The sequence below is a fragment of the Aethalodelphis obliquidens genome, unplaced genomic scaffold, assembly GCF_003676395.1.
Source record: "Aethalodelphis obliquidens isolate GAN/ISIS:26980383/991018 unplaced genomic scaffold, ASM367639v1 scaffold12, whole genome shotgun sequence".
Classification (NCBI taxonomy): domain Eukaryota; kingdom Metazoa; phylum Chordata; class Mammalia; order Artiodactyla; family Delphinidae; genus Aethalodelphis; species Aethalodelphis obliquidens.
The window spans coordinates 14,222,639-14,250,286 of NW_020837956.1; the positions used below are offsets into that span (position 1 = coordinate 14,222,639).

The window sequence follows — 27,648 nt, forward strand, 5'->3', positions numbered from 1 at the left end:
GGAGGACACGCCCCCTGCAGGAAGTACGTCACCCGGCCAAGCGGAAGGAAACTTTGGGCCGTGTGCGTGAGCTCTGCTTGCCATGGCGGCTGCTAAGAAACCTTTGGAGTTCCACGCCAAGCGGCCCTGGCTCCCGGAGGAAGCGGTGGAAGATCCGGACGAGGACGACGAGGATGCTAACGATGAAGCCGACGATGGGTTCTCCCTGCAGGAGGTTTTACGGCTTGGAGGCACCAAGGTAATGGCCTTGGACTCCAGGAGAAGGGAGACATAGGCGCGTGGAGTGGTCCCGCGAGTGGCGCGGGCAAGTGGCGCGGCAGCCCCCGAGCTGCAGAGTGGGAGGGCGTCGTGGACCCAGATCCCAGTTTCGAAATGTGCTCGGTGCGCTTCCCGCACTTCTTTCCCATTGCTCTTTGCAAGAGAAAAGTCGTTTAGAATTGAACGTTTTTATGCCGTGTCTTTTCTTAGGATGTAGGCGTCATCTCATTTATTGACGTAGTATAACTGGCACTCCATCAGGTCGGAGAGGACTGACCTTTTTTTTGGTCCTGACCTCGTGGTATCAGTGTTTGGAGCCCCACTGGTATTGGAATTTAACTTCTATTCTCACAAAGTACACCCACACGCTCAGTTTACGCCCAAGAAGCTCTCTGCGCTCTTGGAATTTACATCCTAATTAAGGCAAAGAAACAGTAACCAAACTTTGGAATACATTGTATATCAGACGCTGAGTGGAGAAAATTAAAACGGGGAGGGAGGATAATAAATGGAAGAGGCGTTACAGTTTTAAACGAGGTGATCGGGGGACCCATCCCCGAGTTTTCGAGCAGAAAATTGAAGGAAAGAAGGGAGTGAGCCTTTTTGGTTTTGTAGTTCCAGGAACAATAAAAATAGTGCAAGTGAGGTGAGAGGAGAGCAGTAAGAAATGAGGTCAGACGTGGAAGCAACCTAAGTGTCCATCGACAGATAAATGGATAAAGAAGATGTGGCACATATATACAATGGAATGTTACTCAGCCATGAAAAAACGAAATTGAGTTATTTGTAATGAGGTGGATGGACCTAGAGTCTGTCATACATAGTGAAGTAAGTCAGAAGGAGAAAAACAAATACCATATGCTAAAACATATATATGGAATCTAAAAAAATAAAATGGTTCTGATGAACCTAGGTGCAGGACAGGAATAAAGACGCAGATGTAGAGAATGGACTTGAGGACACGGGGAGGGGGAAGGGTAAGCTGGGACGAAGTAAGAGAGTAGCATTGACATATATACACTACCAAATGTAAAATAGATAGTGGGAAGCAGCCACATAGCACAGGGAGATCAGCTCAGTGCTTTGCGACCACCTAGAGGGGTGGGATAGGGAGGGTGGGAGGGAGATGCAAGAGGGAGGAGATATGGGGATATATGTATATGTATAGCTGATTTACTTTGTTATACAGTAGAAACTAACACAACATTGTAAAGCAATTATACTCCAATAAAGATGTTTAAAAAAAAAAGAAATGAGGTCAGAGAGGTAAGAAGATGGGCTTATGTTCTGAATTTGATGGGAAACCTTAGAAGATTTGTAGCAAATATGTGACAGAGCTTTGCTTCTTATTAAATGTTTTGTTTTCAGACTAGACTTTCTGGGCAACATGGGGAGGGGGAGGATGAGCGATTAGAGGCAGGAGAAATGCAACTTACTGGGGCAGATTCAGTTTGCTCTGTACTTGGGTTGTATTTATTTACATCTTTATTGGAGTATAATTGCTTTACAATGGTGTGTTGGTTTCTGCTTTATAACAAAGTGAATCAGTTATACATATACATATGTTCCCATATCTCTTCCCTCTTGCGTCTCCCTTGTATTTAATTTTTGAGTACATAATGTATGCACATGTTACGAAAAGGTTTGTTTTGGTTTTTGCTTTGTTTTGTTTTGTTTAAAGGAGGGGGGTGCATGATGAAAAATCTTTCCCACTTTTATCTCCAGCCATGCAGTTTCCCTTCCAGGAAGCAATTATTTTTGTGTCTTCTATATCTTCCAAGCAAATACACACACACACCTATGTTTGTTATTTTTTACACAAAAGGTACCATACTATATAATATTTTAAGTCTTTTTTTTCTTACTGTTTTATTAGAGATCCCTGCACATCAGTATAAAGTTCTGTCTTTGGTTTTATGCCCATAACATCATTTTCTTAATTTATCTAACTAGCCATTTATTGTGGATATTTAAGTTGCCAGTCTTTTGCTATTTTAAATAATGCTTCAGTAAATAACCTTGAACATATATATCTTTTTCCGCATTTTTAAGTGTATGCATAACCTAAATTTATAGAAATGGAACTGCTGGGTCAAAGGATGTGTCTTGTATTTTGACTGAAGTTGACAAATTGTTCTCCATAGAAGTGGTACCAGTTTATACTTCCATCAACCATTTAGGAAAGTACCTTTTCCTCCACCCTTTCCCCAACACCACCTGTCTTAATTTTATCTTTGCTTCTCTGGCAGATTAAAAAATAGATGTATCATTGTGGTTCTGATTTGGACTTCTTTAAATGTCAGTGAGGTTGAGCATCTTTTCACATTTTTAAAGAACCACTTTTTTTTTCTATGAACCGTTTGTTTATATCCTTTGCACATCTTTCTGTTGGTTTGTCACTTCCTTAACTGATGCATAGGAACTTTTATATTACATATTAAGCCAAATTACTTTGATATGAGTTGCCAGTTGTTTTTTCCAGCTTATTATTTGTCTTTTCAGTTTTTGTATATGTTTTGTGTGTAAGAGAATGATAAATATATCCATTCTTTTCTTTATGGACCCTGAGTTTTATGTCACATTTGGAAAGATTTTTCCCTACTCTGGAATTATTTTTTTATTATTTTTTTAATTAAAAAATTTTATTTTATTTTTATTTTTTAAAGTTATTTTTGGTACAGACCATTTTTAAAGTCTTTATTGAATTTGTCACAATATTGCTTCTGTTTTATGTTTTGGGGTTTTTTTGGCCACAAGGCATGTGGGATCTTAGCTCCCCAACCAGCAGATTGAACCCACACCCCCTGCATGGGAAGGCGAAATCTTAACCACTGGACCGCCAGGGAAGTCCCTGGAATTATTTTTTTAATTATGCTGTGCTTTCTCCTATTACTTTATGGTTTTATTTTTCACATTTAAATCTTTGATCTATCAAGTAAGTACTTTGGGTGTAGGTGGGAGCCTAGGCAATACTGTGATAACTCAATTTCATGGATAATTGATTTCAAGGATATAGGTATCAAACTAACTTTTGAGGTTTTAACTAAACTGTTGGATTTGTAACTTATTTTTAACTTATATTTTTATGCAGCAAGATTACCTTATGCTGACTGCTTTGGATGAGAATGAGGAAGTGGTGGATGGAGGCAAAAAAGGAGCAATTGATGATCTTCAGCAGGGTGAATTGGAAGCATTTATTAAGAATCTTAGTTTAGCCAAGTATGCAAAAGCTTTCTTAATTGAAGAAGATCAACCAGCTAAAAAACAAGAAGGCAGCAAAAAAGAAGCAAGAGTATCTAAAGTAGATAATAAAAAGCAAAATACAGTAGGAAGTGAAAGTAAGGTGAAAAATAAGAAGAGGCCAGAACAACATTCTGATGAGAACAGCAGTGCCATAACAAAAGCAAAGAGAGATAAGCAACAGGATATCTTTGAATTTTTTGAGAGACGGACATTGTTACTTAAGTCTGGAGGCAAATGGTATGATCTGGAGTATAGCAATGAATACTCTTTGGGACCCCAGCCTCGGGATGTTGTGTCTAAGTACAAAACCTTGGCTCAGAAGTTGTATGAACATGAAATCAACTTATTCAAAAATAAGACAAATAATCAAAAGGGAGCCTCTTCTACCTGGATGAAGGCAATTGTGTCATCAGGGACGCTAGGTGACAGAATGGCAGCCATGATTCTTCTTATTCAGGATGATGCTATTCACACACTCCAGTTTGTAGAAACTCTCCTGAACCTTGTTAAAAAGAAGGGCAGCAAACAGCAGTGCCTCATGGCTTTGGATACTTTCAAAGAGTTACTCATTACAGACCTTTTGCCAGACAGTCGAAAGCTACGGATTTTCAGCCAGCATCCTTTCAACAAACTAGAACAGTTGTCCAGTGGCAACAAGGACTCAAGAGATAGAAGACTCATATTATGGTATTTTGAACACCAGCTGAAACACTTAGTGGCTGAATTTGTGCAAGTCTTAGACACTTTAAGTCATGATTCATTAGTAACCACCAAAATTCGAGCCCTTGTGGTGGCTCATGAGCTTCTTTGTAACAAACCCGAGGAAGAAAAGGCCCTTCTTGTGCAGGTGGTAAATAAACTGGGAGATCCTCAGAACAGAATAGCCACCAAAGCCTCCCATCTATTGGAGACATTGCTTTGTAAACATCCCAATATGAAAGGAGTTGTGTGTAGTGAAGTAGAAAGACTGCTTTTCCGTTCAAATATCAGCTCCAAAGCCCAGTATTATGCAATTTGCTTTTTAAATCAAATGGCCCTCTCCCATGAAGAAAGTGAATTAGCTAACAAACTAATAACTCTTTATTTTTGTTTTTTTCGGACTTGCATCAAGAAAAAAGATATTGAGTCAAAAATGCTCAGTGCCCTTTTAACAGGAGTGAATAGGGCATATCCCTATGCCCAGACTGGTGATGACAAAGTGAGGGAGCAGGTTGACACGCTGTTCAAAGTGCTGCATATGGTGAATTTTAATACCAGTGTGCAGGCTTTAATGTTGCTCTTCCAAGTAATGAATTCTCAGCAGACGATATCAGATCGATATTATGCAGCATTATATCGGTAAGTACCTACTATTCCAGTGTGTGAATGAGAAGTAATGTGGTCTAATATAACGCAGTGCCCCTCTGTGGGGCAATAGAAAGACTTAGAAAGTAGGATCTTTGGCCCCTCTCAGCAACTTGCTATTCACCAACTTTGAGTCATTTAATCTTTGGTTCCCTGTTGGGCATCTGTATTATATGTTTTGAATACGTCATTTATTATTTTTTATTTTGAGAAGTCCCCATCCTTGGTCCTGTATTTCTTTCCTCCTGTCCTTCACACAGCCATTTAGTCATTCATTCAACAAGAATTTTTTGAGTGTCAACTATGTGCTGGGCACTATTCCAGAACTCGGGATATAGCACAGTGAACAAAATTCGCACCTCTAGAGGCACTTCCGTTCAAATTGCGGAGGACAAATGGTAAACAAGAATGTTTTTAGATAGGAGGGTTGGGGGTTGCAGTTTTAGAATTTTTCTTAAATATTGGGATTAAGACTTTGGTACTAGATTTACTGAATTTTGCAACTGTCCTGCAGTGCACCCACTGAGGGCTGATATTTTGAACAGTTTGTACACTTGGGAACTGTTGAAGTACGCCAACAAGCTATGTATTTCCTTCTAATTCATTTTTCTAATTTTACATACATATATCTTGTGAGAAACGTAACATAGTGGTTAATATCTTGGACCTAAGCTACATGACCTGGATTTGAATACCAGCCATTAGCTTGCTGTGTAACTTTGGACAAATTACTTAATCCTCATTAAAACCATATTGGTAAACATGATCAATCCCATTTTACTGTGCTTTTATTCATCTATAAAATGTCAAGGGAAGCACCTATCCCGTAGGGTTATTATGAAGATTACGAAACTTCCCCACAGTTACACAGCTAAAAAATGACAGAACTGGGATTTTAATAAGATTAAGGAGTTAATGTATTTGGAAACCCATGTCATCGTCAGTGTATGTATTTAACAATGCCCAACAACATAGTAAGTGCTCTGTACGTGCTGGCTGCTACCATTATCATCATCATTATTATTATTACTACTCACATACATTTCTTAAATTTAATCCTCTTAACAGCTCTCCAGGCTGTGAGGTACAATAATTTGTGCAAGGTCTCACAGACAGTATGAGGCCAAGTTAGGTGGCAAATCCAGGCCTACTGACTTGGAGTTCATGGTGTTTCATGGCCCTGATTGCACTGATACACTAAAAAGAATCTCAGAGGCCTTTCCACATCTCTTAAGAGTCTACAGTCTTTTAAAGTACCGTAACCCTAATTCCCTGGCAGTCCAGTGGTTAGGACTTGACGCTTTCACTGCCGTGGCCTGGGTTCAGTCCCTGGTTGGGGAACTAAGAATCCCGCAAGTCATACACTGTGGCCAAAAAGAAATGTTTTAATTTTTGTTTTTAAATAAAGCAGGGGCTTCCCTGGTGGCGCAGTGGTTGAGAGTCCGACTGCCGATGCAGGGGACATGGTTGTGACATATTATTCATTTTATAAGTTCCTGGAATTGATTTGCAAGTTAGATAAGAGTTCTTATATACATGTTCATGAAAGACATGTCAATGATCATTTGGAATAGGTCTTATCTTTATATGGTTTTAGTATCCAAGATAAAGCTGGTCCCATAAATGATTTGGAAGTGTGCCCTCCTCCTATATTTATTGAAGTAGTTTAAGATTGGTATTTTCCCCCTTAAACATTAGATAAAATGCATCAGTGGTGGCACAGTGGTTGAGAGTCTGCCTGCCGATGCAGGGGACACGGGTTCGTGCCCCGGTCCGGGAAGATCCCACATGCCGCAGAGCGGCTGGGCCGGTGAGCCTTGGCCGCTGAGCCTGCGCGTCCGGAGCCTGTGCTCCGCAACAGGAGAGGCCACAACAGCGAGAGGCCCGCGTACCGCAAAAAATAAATAAATAAAAATAAAGTAATAAATACTTTAAAACTTTTTTTAGTTTGGAAAGACTTCCAAGGCTGAAAATGTAGAGGTTTTAGGATTAGGTTTTTTGGTAACTTTTGAGGGTCATAAGAATTTCTCATTTTTAGAAAGTGTGTGGAATCTATTGGAAAACATATTTCTAATATCCGTTTAACATCTCAGAGTTTAACACAACAGTCTAACATCTCTGAGGAGTACATTCCTAAACTCTTTAAATTACTGTTTGTCAAGAGCTCTCACAGATGGATTCCCTCAAAGGGCTTCTAAGCCTTTTTAAAGTATTTATTTTCTCTTGGTTTTATTAAAAATCCTTTAAATAAAAATTCCCTGATATTAGTTGAGGGGTAAAAGAAATGAAGAAGTGATTTGGTTTACAAAAACGTGATTTATCAAAAACTCCAGGAACATATTCTGGGTCAAATGGTGGAGACAACAACCATCTAAATTCTCAAGTTTTTCTCTTGATGCGTAATGGAACTTATGATTTAAAATGAGTGCCAAAATGGATGGCAATGTTGAAAATTCAAATGAGAAGAGAGAAAGTGGAATAGCAAAGATTATATGAATAACATAGACTTTCTCAGAATATCACCAATAGGTACTAGAATTGTGGAACTGACAAATGGGGAAAACTAGATATGTGAGCAATATGAAAATGCCTCACAAGGTTAAATATTTTCATTTCTGGTGTTAGTAGAAAAAAATTAAAGTGCTTAAAACAAAAGGATTGATTCCACTTTTGGAGTGGTTATCTGGAGGATTGTATTAATTCTGGGTGTCCTAATGTCTGGGGGTCCAGACCATTTGGAGCATCTCTAGGATTCAGCAAACAGGATAAAGAGAGAATTTAAAAATTATTGTATGAGATAATATCTCAGTAGCCTGCAGAAGAGAGACTTTGGGGGAGAGAAGGACAAATAATAGCTATAGTAAATGGTCAAGTATTTGAAAGGCTGTCGTGTAAAAATATAATTAGGTTATTTTGTTGTGGGTTTTTTAACCAGTTTGTTGACCTATAAAATTGTATATATTTAAAGCATACAACATGAAGATTTGATACATGTATCCATTGTGATGATTACCATAATCAAGTTAATTAACACATCGATCACCTCACACACATAGTTAACTACTGGGGGGAGGGGTTGAGAATGCCTAAGATGTATTCTCAGCAAATTTCAAGTACTCGATACAGTATTATTAACTATATTCACCATGCAACTGAACGCTTACACCCTTTGACCAACATCTCCCCATTCCCCCACCCCCTACCAACCTGTTCCCTGTTTCTATGAATTTGATGTTTTTTTTAAGATTCTACATATACATGACATTAGAGTAGTTGTCTTTCTCTTTTTTTACTATGCACAATGTCCTCCAGGTTCATACATGTCACAAAAAGGGCTTCCTTCTTTCTTGTGGCTGAATAATAATCCATTGTGTGTATATACCACATCTTCATTATCCATTCATCTGTTGACACACACATAGGTTGTTTCCATACTTTGGCTATTGTGAATAATGCAGTGAATGTAGGAGTGCAGATAGCTCTTTGAGATACCGATTTCATTTCCTTTGGATATATGCCCTGAAGTGGCATTGCTGGGTCATATGATAGTTTTATTTTTAATTTGTTGAGGAGCTGCCATACTGTTATCCATAATGGCTGTAGCAATTTATATTCCTACCAACAGTGTACAAGGGTTCCATTTTTTCCACATCCTTGTCAATGTTTGTTAACTCCTGTCTTTTTTATAATAGCCATCCTAACAGGTGTGAGTTGATATCTCGACGTGATTTTCATTTCCATTTCCCTGATGATTAGTAGTGTTGAGAGCCTTTTCACGTACCTTTTGGCCATTTGTGTGTCTTCTTTGGAAAAACGTCTATTCAGGTCCTTTGCCCATTTTTAAATTGGATTATTTGGGAGTTTTTTGCTATTGTATGAGGTTCCTAATATATTTTTTATATTAACCATTTATCAGATACATGGTTTGCAAATATTTTCTTCCATTCCATATGTTGCCTTTTCATTTTGTTGATGGTTTCCCTTGTTGTGCAGAAGGCTTTTAAGTTTTATGTAGTCCCACTTGTTTACTTTGCTCTTGTTGCTTGTGTTGCTTCAGAAGGCAGTAGTAAAATTAATGGTTGGAAATTACACAGGAGCAAATTTCAGCTGTGGATAAAGAAGATGTTTTCTGGCAAAAGTGAGTTGTCCAAAATTGGATTGTGCTCCTAGAGTGAGAGTGAGCAGTCCTCAGTCACGAGAGATATTGAACAAGCACTTGCCATGGAATGAACCACTTACTCATTCAACAAATATTGAGTGCTTATTAAGTGCCAGGCACTGGGGTTACAACAGTGAATAACACAGGCACAGTCCCTGTTTCATTGGACTTTGGGGGAAAAAGAGAAAGGAAACAAAAGGTGTTAAACTATAAAGAAGATAAACGTGGGACTGAGATAGAGTATAATGGAGGAACCTATGGATGTGCAGACAGTTGGAGAATAGCATTCTGGGCACAGAATAGTGTATAGGAAGGATTTACACAGGTAGTACATTGAACAAGAGATTCTCACAATTCAGTTTTCTACTATACATGTACAGTCTTCACTAGAGCCATGTGGAGGCAGCCTCTGGTCCCCCAGCTAGTAGGTAGTGATGCAAGGATAAGAACCCTGGTCTAGTTGACTGCTTTCATAGGTCAGTTTTCACTGTTTGGTTTTGGATTAGCCTTCCATGTGCAGTTCTTTATCTATATGAAAAGTTATACTGTTAGGGCTGTGCCCTGTTGGTCTAGAGAATAGAAAACCACTTGGAAAAGAGAAAAGAAACCACACACAAAAAAGAAAGTCGTGCTTCTGTGGCTTTTCTTCCCCCTGGTACTACCATCACTCTTTCTATTCTGGTCATTGACTTCCATCTTCCATCTTAGGGCAGAAATGGTCTCTTGTTCTAAAATAAGCAGCAAGGTTATTCCTGACTAAGATGAGGTTAGTAGTTGCCTCTAGTAGTTGCTGGGTATGGGGATGTTTTATGAATACACACAATCTCGTTTCTGTTTTGCAGGAAGATGCTGGATCCGGGGTTAATGTTGTGTTCTAAGCAAGCCATGTTTCTTAACCTTGTCTACAAGTCTCTGAAAGCTGACATCGTGTTGCGGAGGGTGAAGGCTTTTGTGAAGAGGTTACTTCAAGTTACATGTGAACAGATGCCGCCATTCATATGTGGAGCTTTATATCTCGTGTCTGAGATCCTTAAAGCAAAACCAGGTTTAAGAAGTCAACTAGATGATCCTCCGGTATATTTTACAATTGCTTTTTAAATTGAGTGGGTTCTGAAATATATTTGGTATTTTTCTTCTTTGCTTCAGTGACAATAACTTAGTTAGTTCTCTGGAGCAGAGTGTGAGTCCTGGAATTAGACTGACCTGGATTTTAGTCCCAGGTGTACAGTTTACTAGGTGGGCATGTTGCTTCACCCCTTTACACATAAGAAACTACCCTAAAATGTGATTATATGAGATAGTTACAGTTATAGAGCTAATAGATCTCTTAAGCCTATCTCCTCAGTTGTGAAATGGACATAATAGCACCTACCTCGTAGGGTTATTTACAACAACTCAAAAATTCATTTGAGGGCTGAATGCTTTCAAAGTCTCAGGGATTCTTGGCTCAAAACTTAACTCTGTTACCTTTAGGAATAAGAATGTGGCCTCCTCTCATTCTAAATTCCATTGATGGAACTTTCACATTTCATCAGAATTGCAGTAAACAAATCTTCAAAACTACTTCACGTAATTGAATACTTTTCTCATTGATTAACCCAGATTCATTAAACCATTTTTTTTTTAGGAGTTTGATGAGGAAGAAAATTTTATTGACATAGGAGATGATGAAGAAACAGAAAAATTCACTGATGCAGATAAAGAAACAGATACAGATACCATGAAAAAAGTTGAGATGGAAGAAACTGTGTCTGAACGTCATGTGGAAACCAAAAAGTTAGAGTCTGCTTCTTGGGTGCACTTTGATAATTTGAAAGGTGAGTTTCTTAAATCTTTAAATTATTTTCTTGAATTTTTAAACCGAGGAACTGGATTCCCCTTTAATCTTAATAGAAATTAATATTATACCATTTTAGAAGTCCTCAATATTGCTTTATTTTAGATGGGAGCACTCATAACCAGATATAATTAGGATCCTAGAAGTAAATTTTTAATATAGTGAATCATTGACTTACTTATGAACAGTACTACAGATAATAAATACATCTTTTAAAATAATTTAAATCTTAGAAATTAAAGCAGATACCTTTTGGAGCTGTGAAGATTTAGTGAGAAAAATGTGGCCATGTTAGATGCACAGTAGATCTCTTTTCCTTCAGCTGAAGTGTAATAAGTTTATACTTTTGAATGAGTTTTAGTTTCTTGATCTTTATCTGTACATGTAAAGGCCTCTTGCATGGAACATATATGAAAACAACACGTGTGTACACAAAGTTTGATTTACAAAGGTATTTGGTTACATATTGTGAATAGTGTGGAACTTGTGGTTACTTTGTTCAAGCATCATGTTTACCCTCTGTAGTTCCTTAAAGTAATGTTTTAGGATTGAAAACAGTCTTGATATAGAAACTATGTTTTCCATAAACACAAACTGAATTAAGTCTATTAATAGACTATTAGAGCCAAAAGAAATCTTAGAAATGCAGGCTTTTCATTTGAGGCTGTAAAGAAAAGCACACTAGCCTTGAGGATCAAGAAAGGTGCCAGACCCATTTCTTCAAACTTGTTGTGGGACTCTGGTTCAAATTATTTCATCTCTCTGAACTTTAGTTTGCTTGTGAAGTATAAAAGAGAAATATGGTAGCCACCAGGAAGTTTTTAAAAGAATCCATCAGTTGCCCTGAAGGCTAAATTGGGAATAATCCTTTAGAAGGATGACAAGCACGTGCATTGTGAAGTAGACAGTTCCTTGCGTGTTCTGAAGTTTCCTTGTTTTACATTTTCTAATCCGGAGTTGCTAAAAATATGAAGAAGATAATATAAAACCTGTTCCAAGTGAGACTTACTTCTGGGCATAATTTAATGACAAACATTCAGTGTACTGTAAAGCTCCAAAAGAATTTAGACCTGTTTCATCTTCAAGTCATTTGTCATCTTAACACTTATGACCTAATTGACCGAGAAATGGGGACCTATTTGAAAGGGGATAAATTTTGAAGGGGAGCTTTTAGTAGTTGGGATAAATATGCTGCCTGGTTTACTCAATAGCAAATGCTAGCTTAGGTACCAAGATAAATTCTGGTGGCTTGGAGTTTTTATTCTAGGTAGGATGCCTGGCTAACTAAAAATGCTGATACTTAATAATTGTCAGTGACAGCATTGATCCCGGTGGGTGTAGTGACCTCTTGGGCTAGGAATAGAGCATTTGAGAAATACTATATTTGTGTTCTCAGGTGGCAAACAGTTAAACACATATGATCCATTCAGTAGAAACCCTTTGTTCTGTGGAGCTGAAAATACAAGTCTTTGGGAACTCAAAAAGGTAAAATAATTTCAAATTGTCTCTTAATTCAACTGTGCTATATATTTGCCCCCATGGATTTAACACCTTGAAGTTTCCATTTTTCTTATAAGTGATAAATATAGGAGTTTAGTTATTTAGACATTAATTGGCAGAAGAAAGTAATTTGAAGTATGTCACCTGGCTGTAATGCCTTATAACCCATATTTCTGTTGCCTCTGAAAAACATTAAATTTACACATTGCTACATTCACGTGTAGAAAATCTTAAATAATGTGCATGCAAAATAAGGATGTTATACATGGCTATAAGTAAATTTTGCTTTTTGTAAGCACACTATTGCATACAATGGCTCTGTAAAATGGCTAAATTTTGCTTTATGCATTAGATATCTCTGAAAGGTTTTGTGATAATAGAACTTTTTGCAAGCAAAGTTACTTTTTAAATATGTGAGAGGAACGCATATTTCTAATAAGCTTTCTATGATTTTTTTTGCTAAAGCAAGTGTCTACCCATGCAGACTCCTGTGGGTCCCTGACACCTTGTTAGCGAGTCTGCAAGGTCACAACTACTTTCATAGTGATACCAGGACATTATTTGCCTTTGTCACTATTGACAGTGGCGCTGATGGTATTAAAGAAATGGATAAAACTGCTGGTGCCTTAAAGCAAATACAGACAGTAGTACCAAGCTGCACTCATGGGCATTACATTCTTCATTGCCATATACTTGCAGCCGGGGAAAAAAGCCAGTATCACATAAGAATGATGAGGCAGGAAAAACTGTTGATTTTATTATCTTGACTCCAAAGTACATACATGTCTTTTTAATGTTCTGTGTGTATATATATAAAACAAGAACACATAACACACTCTGCTGCAGACCTAAGTATGAGGGTTGTCTCATGTCTCAACGAAAAGTGCCTGTGTAGTTGTTGGAAACTCAGCTAAGCTGTCTGGCTGACAGGCTGGTCACTCAGACTTGGGTATTTGGGAGATATTTTCTTGAAAATGAATGACGTGAACCTGTTACTTCAATCAAAACAGCTGACAGTATGTGTTGTCAATGATAAAGTTCAAGTTTTTAAGCAAAGGTTAAAATTTTAGAACTCCTGTAACCACCATCTTGAGCTTAACAGTTTCTCGATACCTTTTCTGATTGAAAGGAGTGGTGATACTAACAATGTGATTTTTGTGATACTGAATGAAATGTGACCAGCATTTGGAAGAATTGCATAACTCACAAAGTCAGTATTTTCCATATGACTAATACACAGTGTTATGAAGTCAAGCATGGATAAAAGATCCATTCACTGTAGACCAGTTAATTTTAAGTAGCAAGTACCAAAAGCTGATTGATAGGGTTTCAGATTCCATACTGCAACTAATCTTCAATTTTTATATAGTATCAAAGGAAAAAAACCCACAATTATATGAAAGACTATTGGTTAATCCTCTTTTTTCCAACTATATATCTGTGTGAAGCCAGATTTTCTTCATATACTTCAACTAAAATAACATGGAATACAGAAGCAGATATGAGAATCCACTTATGTTAAACCAGACATTAAATAGATTTGTAAAACTGTAAAATAATGCTACTTTTATCACTAATATTTATTCTGAAAGTTATTTTTCATAAAACATTTATATTAATATGTAATAGGTTTATTGTTAATTTTTTTTTATTTTTAAAATTTTCTTATTTTTGGCTGTGTTGGGTCTTTGTTGCTGTGCACGGGCTTTCTCTAGTTGCGGCGAGTGGGGGTTACTCTTTGTTGAGGTGCACAGGCTTCTCATTGCGGTGGCTTCTCTTGTTGTGGAGCACAGGCTCTAGGTGCATGGACTTCAGTGGTTGCAGCACGCTGGCTCAGTAGTTGTGGCTCGTGGGCTCTAGACCACAGGCTCAATAGTTGCGACACACGGGCTTAGTTGCTCCACAGCATGTGGGATCTTCTTGGATCAGGGCTCGAACCTGTGTCCCCTACATTGGCAGGCAGATTCTTAACCACTGCACCACCAGGGAAGCCCTATTGTTAATTTTAAATGAACTATAAGTGTTTAAAATTTTTCTGTTGTAATTTCTAATAAGGTAAATATCAATAGATATATCCCACTTAAATTACGGAAGCTCTTGAGGTCGTTGATTTTTAAGTATATAAAGTGTTCCTGAGACCAAAATTTTGAATCACTCTTCTGATGTATCGGCTTAAGTTTCAGTTTTTTGTATTTTCTTAAATAATCTGCAACTGTGGTAGGAGTTGACCTTACTTCACATTTTTCTTTTTAGCTTTCTGAGCATTTTCATCCCTCTGTGGCCCTTTTTGCAAAGACTATCCTTCAGGTAAGTCTCAAATATTCAGAAGACAAGAAATTAAAGAAAATAATCCAGTTTTAGATAATAATTAGTCAGTGTTTACTAGATAGAATCGTGTACATTTTTCTGCTGTTGTAAAGGAGCAATGACTTGTTTGATACAGAGCAGCAGATAATTCTTCCCACTCTGAGATGAATGGAAATATAGGATATTACAAAACCACAAGAGTTATTTACTACATCCTGGCTTTGCTCCTGAAGAAAGATTGCCCTCCCCTTTCCCTTTTGTCGTGTTTGCCAGTCGGGGTTTGGTTCCTGGTTAATGGTTAGATAACCTACATAATACTATTTGACTATTCATAAAATCAGCAGTGCATTGTAGAATATGTATGAGTGTGTGTTTAATTTCTTCAAGAAAAGAATAACATGCATGAGAGGGATATTTGAAGGGTCTTTTATTGCGTATTTGTGCCTTCGAAGCAATGTAATAGATGTTTATGCTTTTCTTCTTGTTTTTTCTCTGGATGTATATATATAATTTCTTAATTCCCTCCCCCTACCTTTCAGGGAAATTATGTTGAGTATTCAGGGGATCCACTACAGGATTTCACACTAATGAGATTCTTGGATCGATTTGTATACCGAAATCCAAAGCCACATAAAGGGAAAGGTATGCTTCTATTTGATGAATTTTTTGGCTTTCCCTGTTAATATTCAATAAACAACATGAGCATATATAACTAGGTTTTACATTACACTGTCTTGATTTTACATTTCAGAAAACACAGACAGTGTTGTGATGCAGCCAAAAAGAAAACATTTTATGAAGGATATTCGTAGTCTTGCTGGTAAGTATAAAGCCTGGACGGTTGAACCTGACAACAGTACAAGTCAGTAACACATAAATTGTGTTATTCTTTGCTCTACTTTATCAGAATAAAACCTAAGCACCAGAGATATTATCCATCTTTGTTGCCAAGATTGGTACGCATTTTCAAGTTTACTGAGATTGGGCCTTTTTTTTTTTCCCAGAAAATTTCAAACATATCCAAAGCATATATACACAAGTGATATGATGGACCCCACCCCACCCCACCCCTAACCATCACCCATCTTCAACAATTAGCATTTGCCATTCTTGTATCATCTATAGGTAAAGCTATAGCTTTATCAGTGACACTGCCCCCGCCACCCCCCATATATAATTACCTTTTACAGCTCAGATTGTTTTAAGCTCTCTAATGGGCTTGGTGGAAATACCCACAACAGATTTTGTCACAGAGCCTCATTTTAAACTTATTTCAACAGGTATTTAGTACCAATCTTGTGGATCTAATTCTGCTTTTGTATTCACAGCAGGTATTTCTTTACATACTAGATCCCAGCTCCTTTTTTTTCACAGTCTAGGGTTCAGTTACAACTTATAAATCATTTAATTTCTAATTAACTTACATCACAGAGGTCCAGAGACATAAAAGGACTTGCCCAAAGTTAGAGTTGGAATCAGAAGCCAAATACTCTTTTAACCAAGATGAGCCTGAAATTTTTATTCTGATGAGGAAACACTAATATATTGTAGTTCCTTATTCTTGTTTCTTAGTTTTCCTCAGTATTAAGTTAAATTGTGGATACTTCTGTGTTTGCTTCCTATTCCCAGAATGGCAGGCATTGTTGTCATTTTTCCAAGGTGAAAAATGACGAGTTTAAAGTGATTATTAAGAGAACTCTTTTGAGTCTTTGTTTCTCTTGAAATTTGGATCCTGGATGCAATTGGAGGACAAGAGAACCCTGTTCTTTCACTGTGACGCACTGATGGCTACAAACTGTATTGTAGCCGATGAAGTTTCAAATGTTGGTTTTCCTCCACACAGACTTTTCCAGAGGTTGTCCTTCGCACTATAAGATGCCTTCTGTCCAGGGACTTCCCTGGTGGCGCAGTGGTTAAGAATCTGCCTGCCAGTGCAGGGGACACGGGTTCAAGCCCTGGTCCAGGAAGATCCCACATGCCACAGAGCAACTAAGTCTGTGCGCCACAACTACTGAGCCTGCGCTCTAGAGCCCATGAGCCACAACTACTGAGCCTGCGTGTCTAGAGCCTGTGCTCCGCAACAAGTGAAGCCACCACAGTGAGAAGCCCACGCACCGTAACGAAGAGTAGCCCCTGCTCGTTGTATCTAGAGAAAGCCCGTGCATAGCAATGAAGACCCAACACAGCCAATAAATAAATAAATAAATTTATAAGATGCCTTCTGTTCAACTTCCTCACATTATGAGACTTTAGAGAGATTCTAAAGAATTATAGGTATTCTGTATTTAGTCTTAAGAGCTTGAATAACATAAAAAGAATTACTTAAATAAAATTCTTGTTTTCCTAGTTAACAGTAAGGAGTTCCTTGCAAAAGAAGAAAGTCAAATACCAGAGGATGAAGTGTTTTTCTACAGGTAATATATTTAATACTGTTTCATTTGGAGAACTGTTAAATTTAAAATTTTTAGATTCCATAAATGCTTTGTTAACATAGGCCTATCTTGAAAAGGGCGAACGATATGTCAATCCATTTTTGTGAGGGGAGTTTAGAAATGTCATTTTGCTAATGTTGAGATGTATAAATGAAACTAAAACAAGTAAATTTGAGGGTTTTGTTTTTAATAATTTAGCATAAATTTTAAGAACCTTGACTTTGAAAAAAGTTTTTTTACTCTAGTAATTTTCTTACAGGCTTAAATCTGTAACTCATGAGTTATTTGTCCAAAACATGGCTCTGCGTAGAATTAGCAAAACACTGCACTACTATGGAGATAAGTCCTAAACCTACTAGTATTAAAACTAATGCCTTGTAATAGTAAAGGAACTATTATCTCATCTGGTTGATTGGGTAATTGGGTTCGATTTGGTTTGCTCCTTTTTTTTTTTTGGCAGCACTGGATCTTCGTTGCTGTGTGCGGGCTTTCTCTAGCTGCAGCGAGGGCTACTCTTCGTTGCGGTGTGCGGGCTTCTCATTGCAGAGCACAGGCTCTAGGTGCACGGGCTCAGTAGTTGTGGCGCACAGGCTTAGTTCCTCTGCGACATGTGGGATCTTCCTGGACCAGGGCTTGAATCCGTGTCCCCTGCATTGGAAGGTGGATTCCCAACCACTGCGCCACCAGGGAAGTCCCTGGTTTGCTTTTTTAAAAAATTTTTTGTGTAAACAATTTTGAGGCTATGATCCCATCTGCAAAATGCTGTTTCACTGTACCCTGATAGAAGAAAAAGTCTAACTGATAAAATACTGTGATTACAGGTCATTTAGAGCCCCAGTTTCTAATATTCGAATACTTTTATCATTGCAGTCGTGCTGATGCTAAAACAACCTTTTACGGTGCCATTTAATTAAGACGAGTTAAGGTGTTTTTATGAAGAACCAAGCCTAAATCATTGAAATTTACTATACTTCACGTTTCAAAAGTTTTGAACTGTTTTGAATTCAAAACTAGTTTTTCTATAATAAATACAGATTTTAGTCATTTATATCCAGCTGAGTTAACAGTTTTTACACTTGTTTGTGACACTGGCCATAGGTGCTTTGATTATAGTAAAATGGGCCCTATGATAAAACTACCAAATATATAACATGCATTTTATTTTAGGTATTATAAAAAAGTTGCTAGTGTTAAACTGAAACAAAAACGGAATGAAGATGAAGAAAGTATAGAAGATGTGGATGATGAGGAATTTGAAAAGATGATTGGTAATTTGTTTACCTTTATAATCCAGAGTTAGAAAAATTTTATTGGAATTTAGACTGAAAATAAAATGGGAAATTAGATAAGCTTACATTGAGCTCACATGTTGCATATCATATTACACCTACTAAAAATAAGCACATAAATAGTTCTAATGGAGTAAAAAGGTCTGCAATTGCTAAATATTGTTTTATTTGATATTTTCCCTCTTTCCGTAAAAGAACTGTAGAAAGAAGCTAAAATTAACTGGAACGCATTTAGTTTAGGGATTTAATTAAGGTCAGCATATTCATGGGTTTGTTTAGATTAATAAAACACCAGCAGTGTCAAATGTATATCATTTTGGTGTTTACTTATCATCAACAGCCAAATCATGATGTGTTGATTGATTCAAATATAAGACATGTCAACTGTTATTCCTTGCTACGTCTTACAATTTGTATATTGTTCTCTGGCAGACACGTTTGAAGATGATAATTGTTTCACCTCTGGAAAGGATGACCTTGACTTTGCTAGGTAAAATACTTTTCTTCAGTTCTTTTTTTTAACTTTTCCCAGCATTTCTCAAATTATTGTCCCTCGGAACAGTGGAGCACAGGAATATGTGTTGTATAGGAGAAAGGTATTAGGTATTGAAGGAAGTTTGGGAAGTGGACACAGTTCTTTCATTTTGGACCTTTATAATGCCCGTTAGTATATTAAATAAAGGCTCTGAGCTGTCTGTCACTCTCCTTTGAATTCTGTTAACAGCCTAATGCCCTGCTGGTCACCAAAACATACTTGAGAAAACAAAGTCCTCTTTTACATTTCAAGTTGTTGTTTTTCTTCAGCAACATGAAGAAGAAAGCAAAAGGAGCTAAGGATGACTTAGAAGATGAAGATTCAGAAGATGAGGACCTTGGTAATTTGGATGATGATGAAGTTTCCTTAGGAAGTATGAATAAAGAATTTAGTGAAATTGAGGAAGATGGAGGAACATTCATGGATGTGTTAGATGATGAAAATGAGGGCATTCCAGGTAAACTTTTAAAATATAAGACAAAAACAAACTGGAGCTTTCTTCCTCAGCATAGGCTAGTTTTTCTGTTGAAGGCTTTTTAATATTACCCTGTATTCAGATTAATACTCAGATCAGACAGAAATTTAAAGAGGACCTTTTTTCTCCTCTCATTTGAAACTGAAGGGTTTTTTTGTTGTTGTTTTATCAGCAGTTGAGTTTCTGTTTTGGGCTTTTATTTTAATCAGCAGTGAGGCTATCTGTGCTATACCTGTCGAGCTGTTATATTGCCTTTTTAAAATGTTGGTAATGGTAATTTGTAGTTTTTAAAAGTTAATCAATATTCATCATCATAGCCCTATAGCAGTTCTACTGTTTTCTTAAATTGCTTAATAACAGTGGTGTTTTTTTTGGTAACAGAACTTGATGATGATGTCAGCTTCAAAGTCAATAGTAAAAAAAGCAAGAGAAAAGGTGCAAATGATTTTGACTTTGCTGGATCATTTCAAGGTAAGAAAATGTATTGAGTCTCTTTTAAACCTAAGCAATGAGTATGGGAAAGCTATTGTTCATTATCATTTTGGGAAATTAACTTTTCTAATGGATAAGAAGTCTTAAACATATTTTTAATATATGAAAAACGTTGTTTCTCACATCCACCTTCAATTATTTTTTCTTCCCAAATTCACTCCTCTCATTTAAATAGCTCTAGATCATCATTTCATTCATGTTTAAACCATTCAATAATACGTAAGCCATGGATTTTCCATAGACACCTGTTGCCTTTTTCCTTTTCTCTATCAACTCTTATCCTTCCCATTTGACCCATCTAAAAACCCATGCTCTTTATTAACTTCATTTTCCTTTTTTAATGAGATCTGCCGTGACAAAATGATTATAACCTCAAAAATATATAAAACAGATAGGAATTTTTAAAGTATATGATAACAGATTATGTCTTTTAGTGTAATTTCTATGGTGCTAATAAAAGGAAAAAAGTACTGTATCAGGTGACAATATTAAGTTTTTGATAAAAATGTAGAAAGCACAATAAATGTTTTATGACGAATTTTATTCCAAAGTGGCTCTAGTAGAGACATTGATGTAGAGTTTTAAGTATTGTTTCAGGTAAAGTGAAAATGGATAAAAGCAATATTTTTAGTTAATATAGTTTTAGATAGTGTGAGTTAAAATGTAATAAACATTAATGAACTTACTTAGAAAACAGAAACAGACTCACAGGCATAGAAGAAAAACTTGTGGTACCAAAGGGCAAAGGAGAGGAGGATAAATTGGATAAACAAGGTCCTACTGTATAGCACAGGGTACTATATTCAATGTCTTCTAATAAACTATAATGGAAAAGAAAAAATGTAATAAATATTAAAAATAGATATTTTACTATATCATCTATTTTGAAAGGTTTATATGTTAAGAATTATAGGGGAGTTTTTTTTAAAGAACAGGTTTATTTTGAGTAGTAAACAAAACTCCATTTATCACATCATAAACAAACCTTCCATCAGTTTCTTAGAACGAAACCTCTGACTTAGAGTTTACACTTAAATAGTCTAAAATCCATCCATGTCAACTTTAGAATTGTAATCTTGCCTGATACTGTGAAATAGGACGAACTTTGATCGATGGTCAAATCTGAAAGACAAGAAGACACTGTTGTCACCTGAACAGTCCTATTTAGGATATTAACTTAAAAAAAAAAAACCTTATACTAACTTTTGAGTTATTTTTCTGTCTTTAAATGCCAGCTACCTAATGATACTAGAAGATAATTGTAATTGTGTGTTTTAACCCAAATATATATTTTTAACAAAACTATGTTGAAGATTATATTTATCCAAAATCATTGGATTTACAATTTAATAATCTAGACTTACACTTTTTTTTAAGGACCAAGGGAAAAAAAAAGAAATTTCAATGACTCCAACCTATTTGTATCTGCTGAAGAGGTAAGGCTAATGTACTACTTTAAGCACTTAGCTATTCTATTGATATTGTTTTTTAAGTTTTCTAATACATGCATCCCCCCCTTTTTTCTTTCAAAGTTTGGCCACCTGTTGGATGAAAATATGGGATCCAAGTTTGATAACATTGGCATGAATGCCATGGCTAACAAAGATAATGCAAGTAAGTAACTTGAATTTTTATTTAGGTTTTAACTTCGAATTAGGTTAACTAACTTAGGCTTTAACTTAGAATTTCTGAAAATCTGAATATTTCTGGAGGACCTTTTTTTTTTTGTTTTTTTTGTTTTTTTTTGTTTTTGCGGTATGCGGGCCTCTCACTGTTGTGGCCTCTCCCGTTGTGGAGCACAGGCTCCGGACGCGCAGGTTCAGCGGCCATGGCTCGTGGGCCCAGCCGCTCCGCGGCACGTGGGATCCTCCCGGACCGGGGCACGAACCCTGTCCCCTGCATCAGCAGGCGGACTCTCAACCACTGCACCACCAGGGAAGCCCTGGAGGACCTTTTTATAGTAAGAAGGGATAAATGGTTCCTCACAACCTGAAAAGAATGGCTTTTTCACCTCTGTCTGCAGAGCACATGGGATTAAAAAGTATTTATACTACAGAAAAAGACTACAGCCTACAAAAGTTACTTTTTTTTTTATGGAAGCAGGTTATTTTTATATAATATGAATTTGCTAAGTAACTTTATAAATATAGGCATTTTAATTATTTCTGATATTGATAGTTACTGGCTGCTCTTCTTTCACCAGTAAGTGTTCAGGGGAAATAAAATCTGTGAAGCATTTATTCCTTTGCTGTAAATAGTAAATCTTTGACGGTAAATATGGAAGGAAAGCAACAACCGAGGAGGGGTTTACATAGTGGATGGGAAATGACTGTAGGTCATGGCAGACTGGAAGTTCCTGTTAGGATGTTTGGTGGGGCCTCCAAGAGTCTACAATGTGCTTATCTTTTTTCTCCCTCCTCAAAGGTCTCAAACAGCTTAGGTGGGAGGCTGAACGCGATGACTGGTTACACAACAGAGATGTGAAAAACATCATCAAGAGGAAGAAAAATTTTAGAAAGAAGAGGCCAAAAACCACTCAAAAAATTAAAAAGCAAAGAAAATGAGTGTTTTCTAAGTAAATTACAAGTTAAAATTCTACTTACTCCTAATTTTTGCTGTTCAGCCATTTTTCTTGATCTTGCTCTCTGATGCCATACATTCCAGAGTGTTCAGTGGATTTGTAATAAACTATAAATAGAAATAGCTGTCATTTATGAAATCATGTAAAAGTGTTAAAATTAAACTATATTGAGAAAAAAATCAAGATTTTTTCCCCTTATTTCTACATGGTAAAATGAAAAGGATGACAGTAGGATACATGTGTTGTATATAAGCTCTAGCATCTCTGCTAATCATTGTAATGAACACTATTTACTAAGCATTGCTTTATACCAGATACTGTGTGAAGTAATTACATAATGTTATCTTGTTTAATCCTTACAACAATTCATGAGATGGGCATCATTATCTCTACTTGATGAGAAAGAAAAAGCTCGTTCGCAAACCAGAGATTGGTTTTAAGTTTTAAGCTGTGGATTTGATTCCATCACACTCAGATATGTCTCATTCCAAAGTCTACATTCTTAACCCACTGGAAGAATTAAGAATCCAGCCCATTAGCTGGATTTACCCATTGGCTAACTGGGATGAGAATTTTCTCCACTGTGTTCTCAGAAGGAGTGAAAATAGAAATGAACTGTATTTTTGGAAACTGGCATCACAAAATTAAGAAGCCATTTAGCCCGTAATTGGTCATAAAGAAACAATTTATAAAGGTTACCTGAAGAAGTTGTTTTGTACTCTTAATTTCACTTAAGGAAAAACATACCTTCCAAGATGAAAGGGAATTTCTTGCTCATTGTTTGCCTGAAATCTAAAGAAAAGTCTTAAAATTAGGCATGATTAGAAATTCATTGTTTTAACACATGGAGCCATAATTTAGTGCTAGCTTTAGGGTCTATAAGATAGGAATCCTATTAGAAATTTGTGTTAAAGTCCTTGGTAATCCAGGAACTGTATCTTTTTAAATAGGGTGTAAATTGCACTTAAACCTTATATGTAGCCTTCCCTAGTTATTTTGGAGTTTTTAAAACTTGGCCTATATATATGATGTAATTTATTTTGAAATGGTACTTAAAAGCAAATTTTCAGTGTTAATGTGAAATTCCCTTGTGTAATTTTATAAACTTTTTATGGATGCCATTTTACCTTTTTAGAGAATTAGACATAAGACTTCACTACACCCAATTTTTGAAGTGATCTTAAACTTTACTTTCCTTTTAAATACTGTTTGGATGTTTTCTTTTATGCCCTTCCATCCGTTAAGAAGGCAAATGACAAGTTTCAAAGATGGCCACCACCCCAGGACTACTATTCCCTGCTTTAGGGAAAGAGAAAGTAGCACTTTCTGATTTTAAAAGTTGAAGGCGCTAATATAAAATTTCCCCCACAAAATGACAAAGCACTTTTGGTGATGGCCAGTGGCATGGGAAAGGCTTTTAGTGGCTAGTATTGATGCAGAGGAAGCACTCTGCTAGCTTGAGAAACTGGTTACTTGACAATTCAGCTATGCTACCTCTTGCTTTTTCAGTCTTACCAAACAATGAGGTGTAATGGGCAGGCTGGATTTTTTCCATCTGTGCTAAGCCAGACCAAGGACACTGCTCTATGCCCCTCATTAGTAAAATCCATGGAAGTATGAAACATTTTCCCTAGTCTACAAACAATTTTTTTTTTTTAGGGAGAAGAGTAATTTATTCTATAATAATTAACACCTAGCTTCTTCCCCTTGTGCCTATAAAATGGCTAATATCAATACACTGAATCTGAAAAGGCAGTTTCTCTAAAGAAGCCATTTAACCTAAAATGCATTAGCAAACTGTACACCCCCCTACAAAACACTAATTTCTGAATTATGATTACCTTGGCTTGTGTTCATCTTTTTAAACAAAAAATATGCTCCAAAAACGCCCACAAGTTCAGCTACTAAAACTCCTTTAAAGATCTTCTTTGCCAGTGGATCCATAGTACGGGCCATCCTAAGTTTAACAATAACAAATAAATGTAAACCTGAATAAGCATATACAAGCTTAGTACCACTTCTATAAAAATAACTCCCAATTCATTCCCATAGTTTGAATGATTATATAGGAATAAAACCCTAAAGTTACCGTATCCTTAGTTGTATTAGACATGTCTCACTTTCCTAGTTTTCAACCTCCATGCCTAAGGGGCACAAGTGAACCAAAGACATGATTGGAGAAAGCACAGCGCGGAGACAAAATGGAAGGCATTGTGAAAGGAACTAACAGTTTATGGAACTGAGATTTTTAAATTGCTTAAGAATATAGAATGGTGGGAGTTAGGGTAAAACTTTTTCTTAGCTGAACTAGGAATTAAATAAGATATGATCTAATGGGCACAATATGTGAAGTTCTTTATGAAGTACCCTACAAAAGTATGGTTATTCTGCAAGTCGTACATGTTTTATAGCTAGAAGTTTTCATTTATTTATACAACATACTGAACTATGTGCCACAGTTCTGGGCATTTTATATAAAGTTGAGCAATAAACTGGTTCTTGTTCCTGAGGAGCTGCTATTCTAAGCTGCAAACTAATTACGTCACCCAAAGGGCTTGTTAGAAATGCACATTCTTGGGCCTCAGAGAGCAATTCCCCAATCCCCAGGTTCTGATTCAGCAACTCTAGGGTTGGTGCCCAGTAATCTGCCCTTTTGCGGGCAACTCCAAGTGACTTGTATACAAGAGGCCTCTGGACCACATGAGGAGAACACTGACCACCATCACCCAGTAAGTGGCAAAACTAGACTTCAAATCTTGATTCTCTTCCTATAATTAAAATAAAAGCCAGTAAGAAGGAAGGGCTTAAGTCTTTATTCTCTTTCACTAAAGCAAAAGCTAACAAGGAAAGGGCTATATAACAAGTGAAGAAAATAGCATATATGACTTACTGAATATATGAAATGTAAACCCAAGTTGTTGGTTTTTTTTTTTTCCTTTTGGCTGTGCCCATCAAAGTCAGGAAGGACAGGAGAACAGTGGTTTTTAAACTCAGGATTTCAACACTGTCCTGTGTATGCTCTGTAACACTTTTCCATTCTCCGTGTGAGGTGGCACCTCCTCTCTAATACTCTACAGCTCCAGCTCTCCCGCTCATTCCATTCAATTTTAACTCCTTTTCGCAATGTCTGAGGGTGGGCATAATTAAATACCCTACTTTGGTAGGATTATCCTACTAATATTGTAACCAGGTGTCCCTCCCCGCCAGCCCCCAGGTTCCCTTCTCTCATTTTGATAATGTGATCACCCTAGGGACTAAAAGATTAAAACTTTATTATTCTTACCTAAGAGAAGTGAAGTGGAGGGAGTTAAAAAAGAACTTACACATAACCAAGAGGCGGTGAGGGAGTGGGAGACTTGTTTTGCTTTGTCTACTACTATGCTGTACATAACTGACAGGAAATAAGCCATGATCAGTACAGGGAGCTCTCCTGGGGTTATTTTTAATGTTCAAAGGGTGAAACACAAAACAAAACAAAGCCTGCCTGCAGTCAGATCCACAGTGTAAGGACTCCAAATAGAATTCTGCTTTGTTTTGTTGGGAGGGAGAGAGGATAAGGGTTCAAAAAACAAAGTCCAAGTAACTGTATAGTAAAGCATTTACCTTTCTTAAAAACGGATATACATACATTTTACATTCCAAGTCCCTCAACTTCAGAAAAGGTGTTTATAATGACTGATAAAACCCATTTGATAAAGACCACCAAAGGCATAGCCATCCACGACAGGTTACTAACGGGCAGAGACGGAGTTAAGACTAGACAAGATTTTGGAGAAGGATGGAACTCAGGTGAAGTTTAAAATAAAGCAGTCCTTTGATGGGCTCGAAGAAAAGCAGGGCTGTGTGTCATGAGGTTACATCACACTGGGCTGAGAAGCTGACTTAGGGTGCACAAGCTTAAGACAAATGTGCAATGTTTGCGTCCGAAAACGCCTCCTCTATGCACCAAAGCTGGAGATCGACGCGGCTCAGCATCTCCAGGCAACATTTCAAACAGCGAGGTCTTTCCTCACACTCCAGATGTGGGACAAGGTCTCCCTGCTACGACCCCGGGTTCAATTACAAGGGCACTTTTTCCAGGTTCCCACGGTCAAGCGCCAAGCAACCACCGACGCCTCCGAGAGTGGCCTCGGGGAGGCTACCCGCGATCCTCAGCCCCTCGCGGCCTCCGCATCTCCGGTGCCCCGGCTCCAGCCAGCTCCCCAGCTCCCCCGGTTCCCCCCCACACCCAGCTTCTCGCCCCCACCCGGGCTCCCAGCCAGGCGCCGACACACGCGCAGCGCAAGCAGCACTGCACCGGTGCCGCGCCAAGGTCATTGAGCGACCCGGAAACACTCGGGCCGGGCCGGCGCCCCTCCGGCGGACGGATACAGTGACACCGAGTGTTCTTCGTATCGCCCCAGAACTCTGCCGAGGTCCCCCCAAAAGCCTGCTCTGCTCCCCGCTCTGAAGACCTGCCAAGGGAGGCAGCTGAGCGAGCAAGAGACCCGCACGTGTACCTTACCTGAGGCACGTACTCGCCGGGCTGCGCAAGCTCCAGGGCTGGCAGAGCCCCGCCCCTCCCGGGTTGGGCCCGCCCCGCCCCGCCCCGCCCCACACCGTAATCACCCGTTACTGTTCTCTTACTAAAAGTCTACCCTGACTGCAGGCTGCTTACATTGTTTTATTTAATCCTCCCAACAACTTTGTGTCATGATAGGTGCTATGAGTATCTCATTTTACAGAGGAGGTGCGAGTTTAACCCTGCCCACAATTAAACAGTTAGTAAGAGCCAGAACTTTGATTTGAACCCAGGGCACTGACTGGAAAGCCTGTGCTCAATCATTTTTCTACACCCTTCAACCCAAAGTGGCATCAGCAACATTGGCATCATTTGGGAGCTTGTTAGAACTGCAGACGTACTGAGTCAATCTACATTTTAGCCAGATCCCTAAACAATTCGTTCGTAAATCAAAATTTGAGTCACTGCCTGTACTGCCTACTAAATAAGAGGAGGAAAAGCAGGGAATGAAAAGGGGAAAGGGGAGGAGGAGGAGAAAAGGAATATAAAAAGGTCTAGGAAGGTTCCATGTGGTTGGGCTACACCCCACAGGCCTGCAAGCTTTGTAGTTGCTAGCCTGGAAACCGAAGAAACAGCCTGGAGACAGCAACAGAGACATCAAAAGATTACGGACAGCAGATCTTACACATCTGAAG

At 37.8% G+C, this 27,648-nt stretch overlaps 2 protein-coding genes across 2 annotated transcripts; one reads left to right on the plus strand and one right to left on the minus strand.

The window, feature by feature from the left end:
- Positions 1–29: 29 nt before the first annotated feature.
- Positions 30–22,631, plus strand: CEBPZ (CCAAT enhancer binding protein zeta). The gene is made up of 16 exons (XM_027113370.1): positions 30–238; positions 3,350–4,839; positions 9,847–10,078; positions 10,632–10,821; positions 12,238–12,326; positions 14,595–14,648; positions 15,188–15,290; positions 15,400–15,468; positions 16,996–17,062; positions 18,248–18,348; positions 18,802–18,859; positions 19,174–19,361; positions 19,761–19,850; positions 21,249–21,307; positions 21,404–21,485; positions 22,296–22,631. The coding sequence occupies exons 1-16, from the start codon at positions 83–85 to the stop codon at positions 22,433–22,435; spliced, it is 3,168 nt and encodes a 1,055-aa protein (XP_026969171.1). The 5' UTR covers positions 30–82; the 3' UTR covers positions 22,436–22,631.
- On the minus strand, positions 20,790–27,017 carry CEBPZOS (CEBPZ opposite strand). Its single transcript, XM_027113371.1, has 5 exons — positions 26,957–27,017; positions 24,294–24,409; positions 23,200–23,244; positions 22,475–22,559; positions 20,790–20,993 (listed from the first exon to the last, which is right to left on the minus strand). The coding sequence occupies exons 2-4, from the start codon at positions 24,406–24,408 to the stop codon at positions 22,477–22,479; spliced, it is 243 nt and encodes an 80-aa protein (XP_026969172.1). The 5' UTR covers position 24,409; positions 26,957–27,017; the 3' UTR covers positions 20,790–20,993; positions 22,475–22,476.
- Positions 27,018–27,648: the final 631 nt, after the last annotated feature.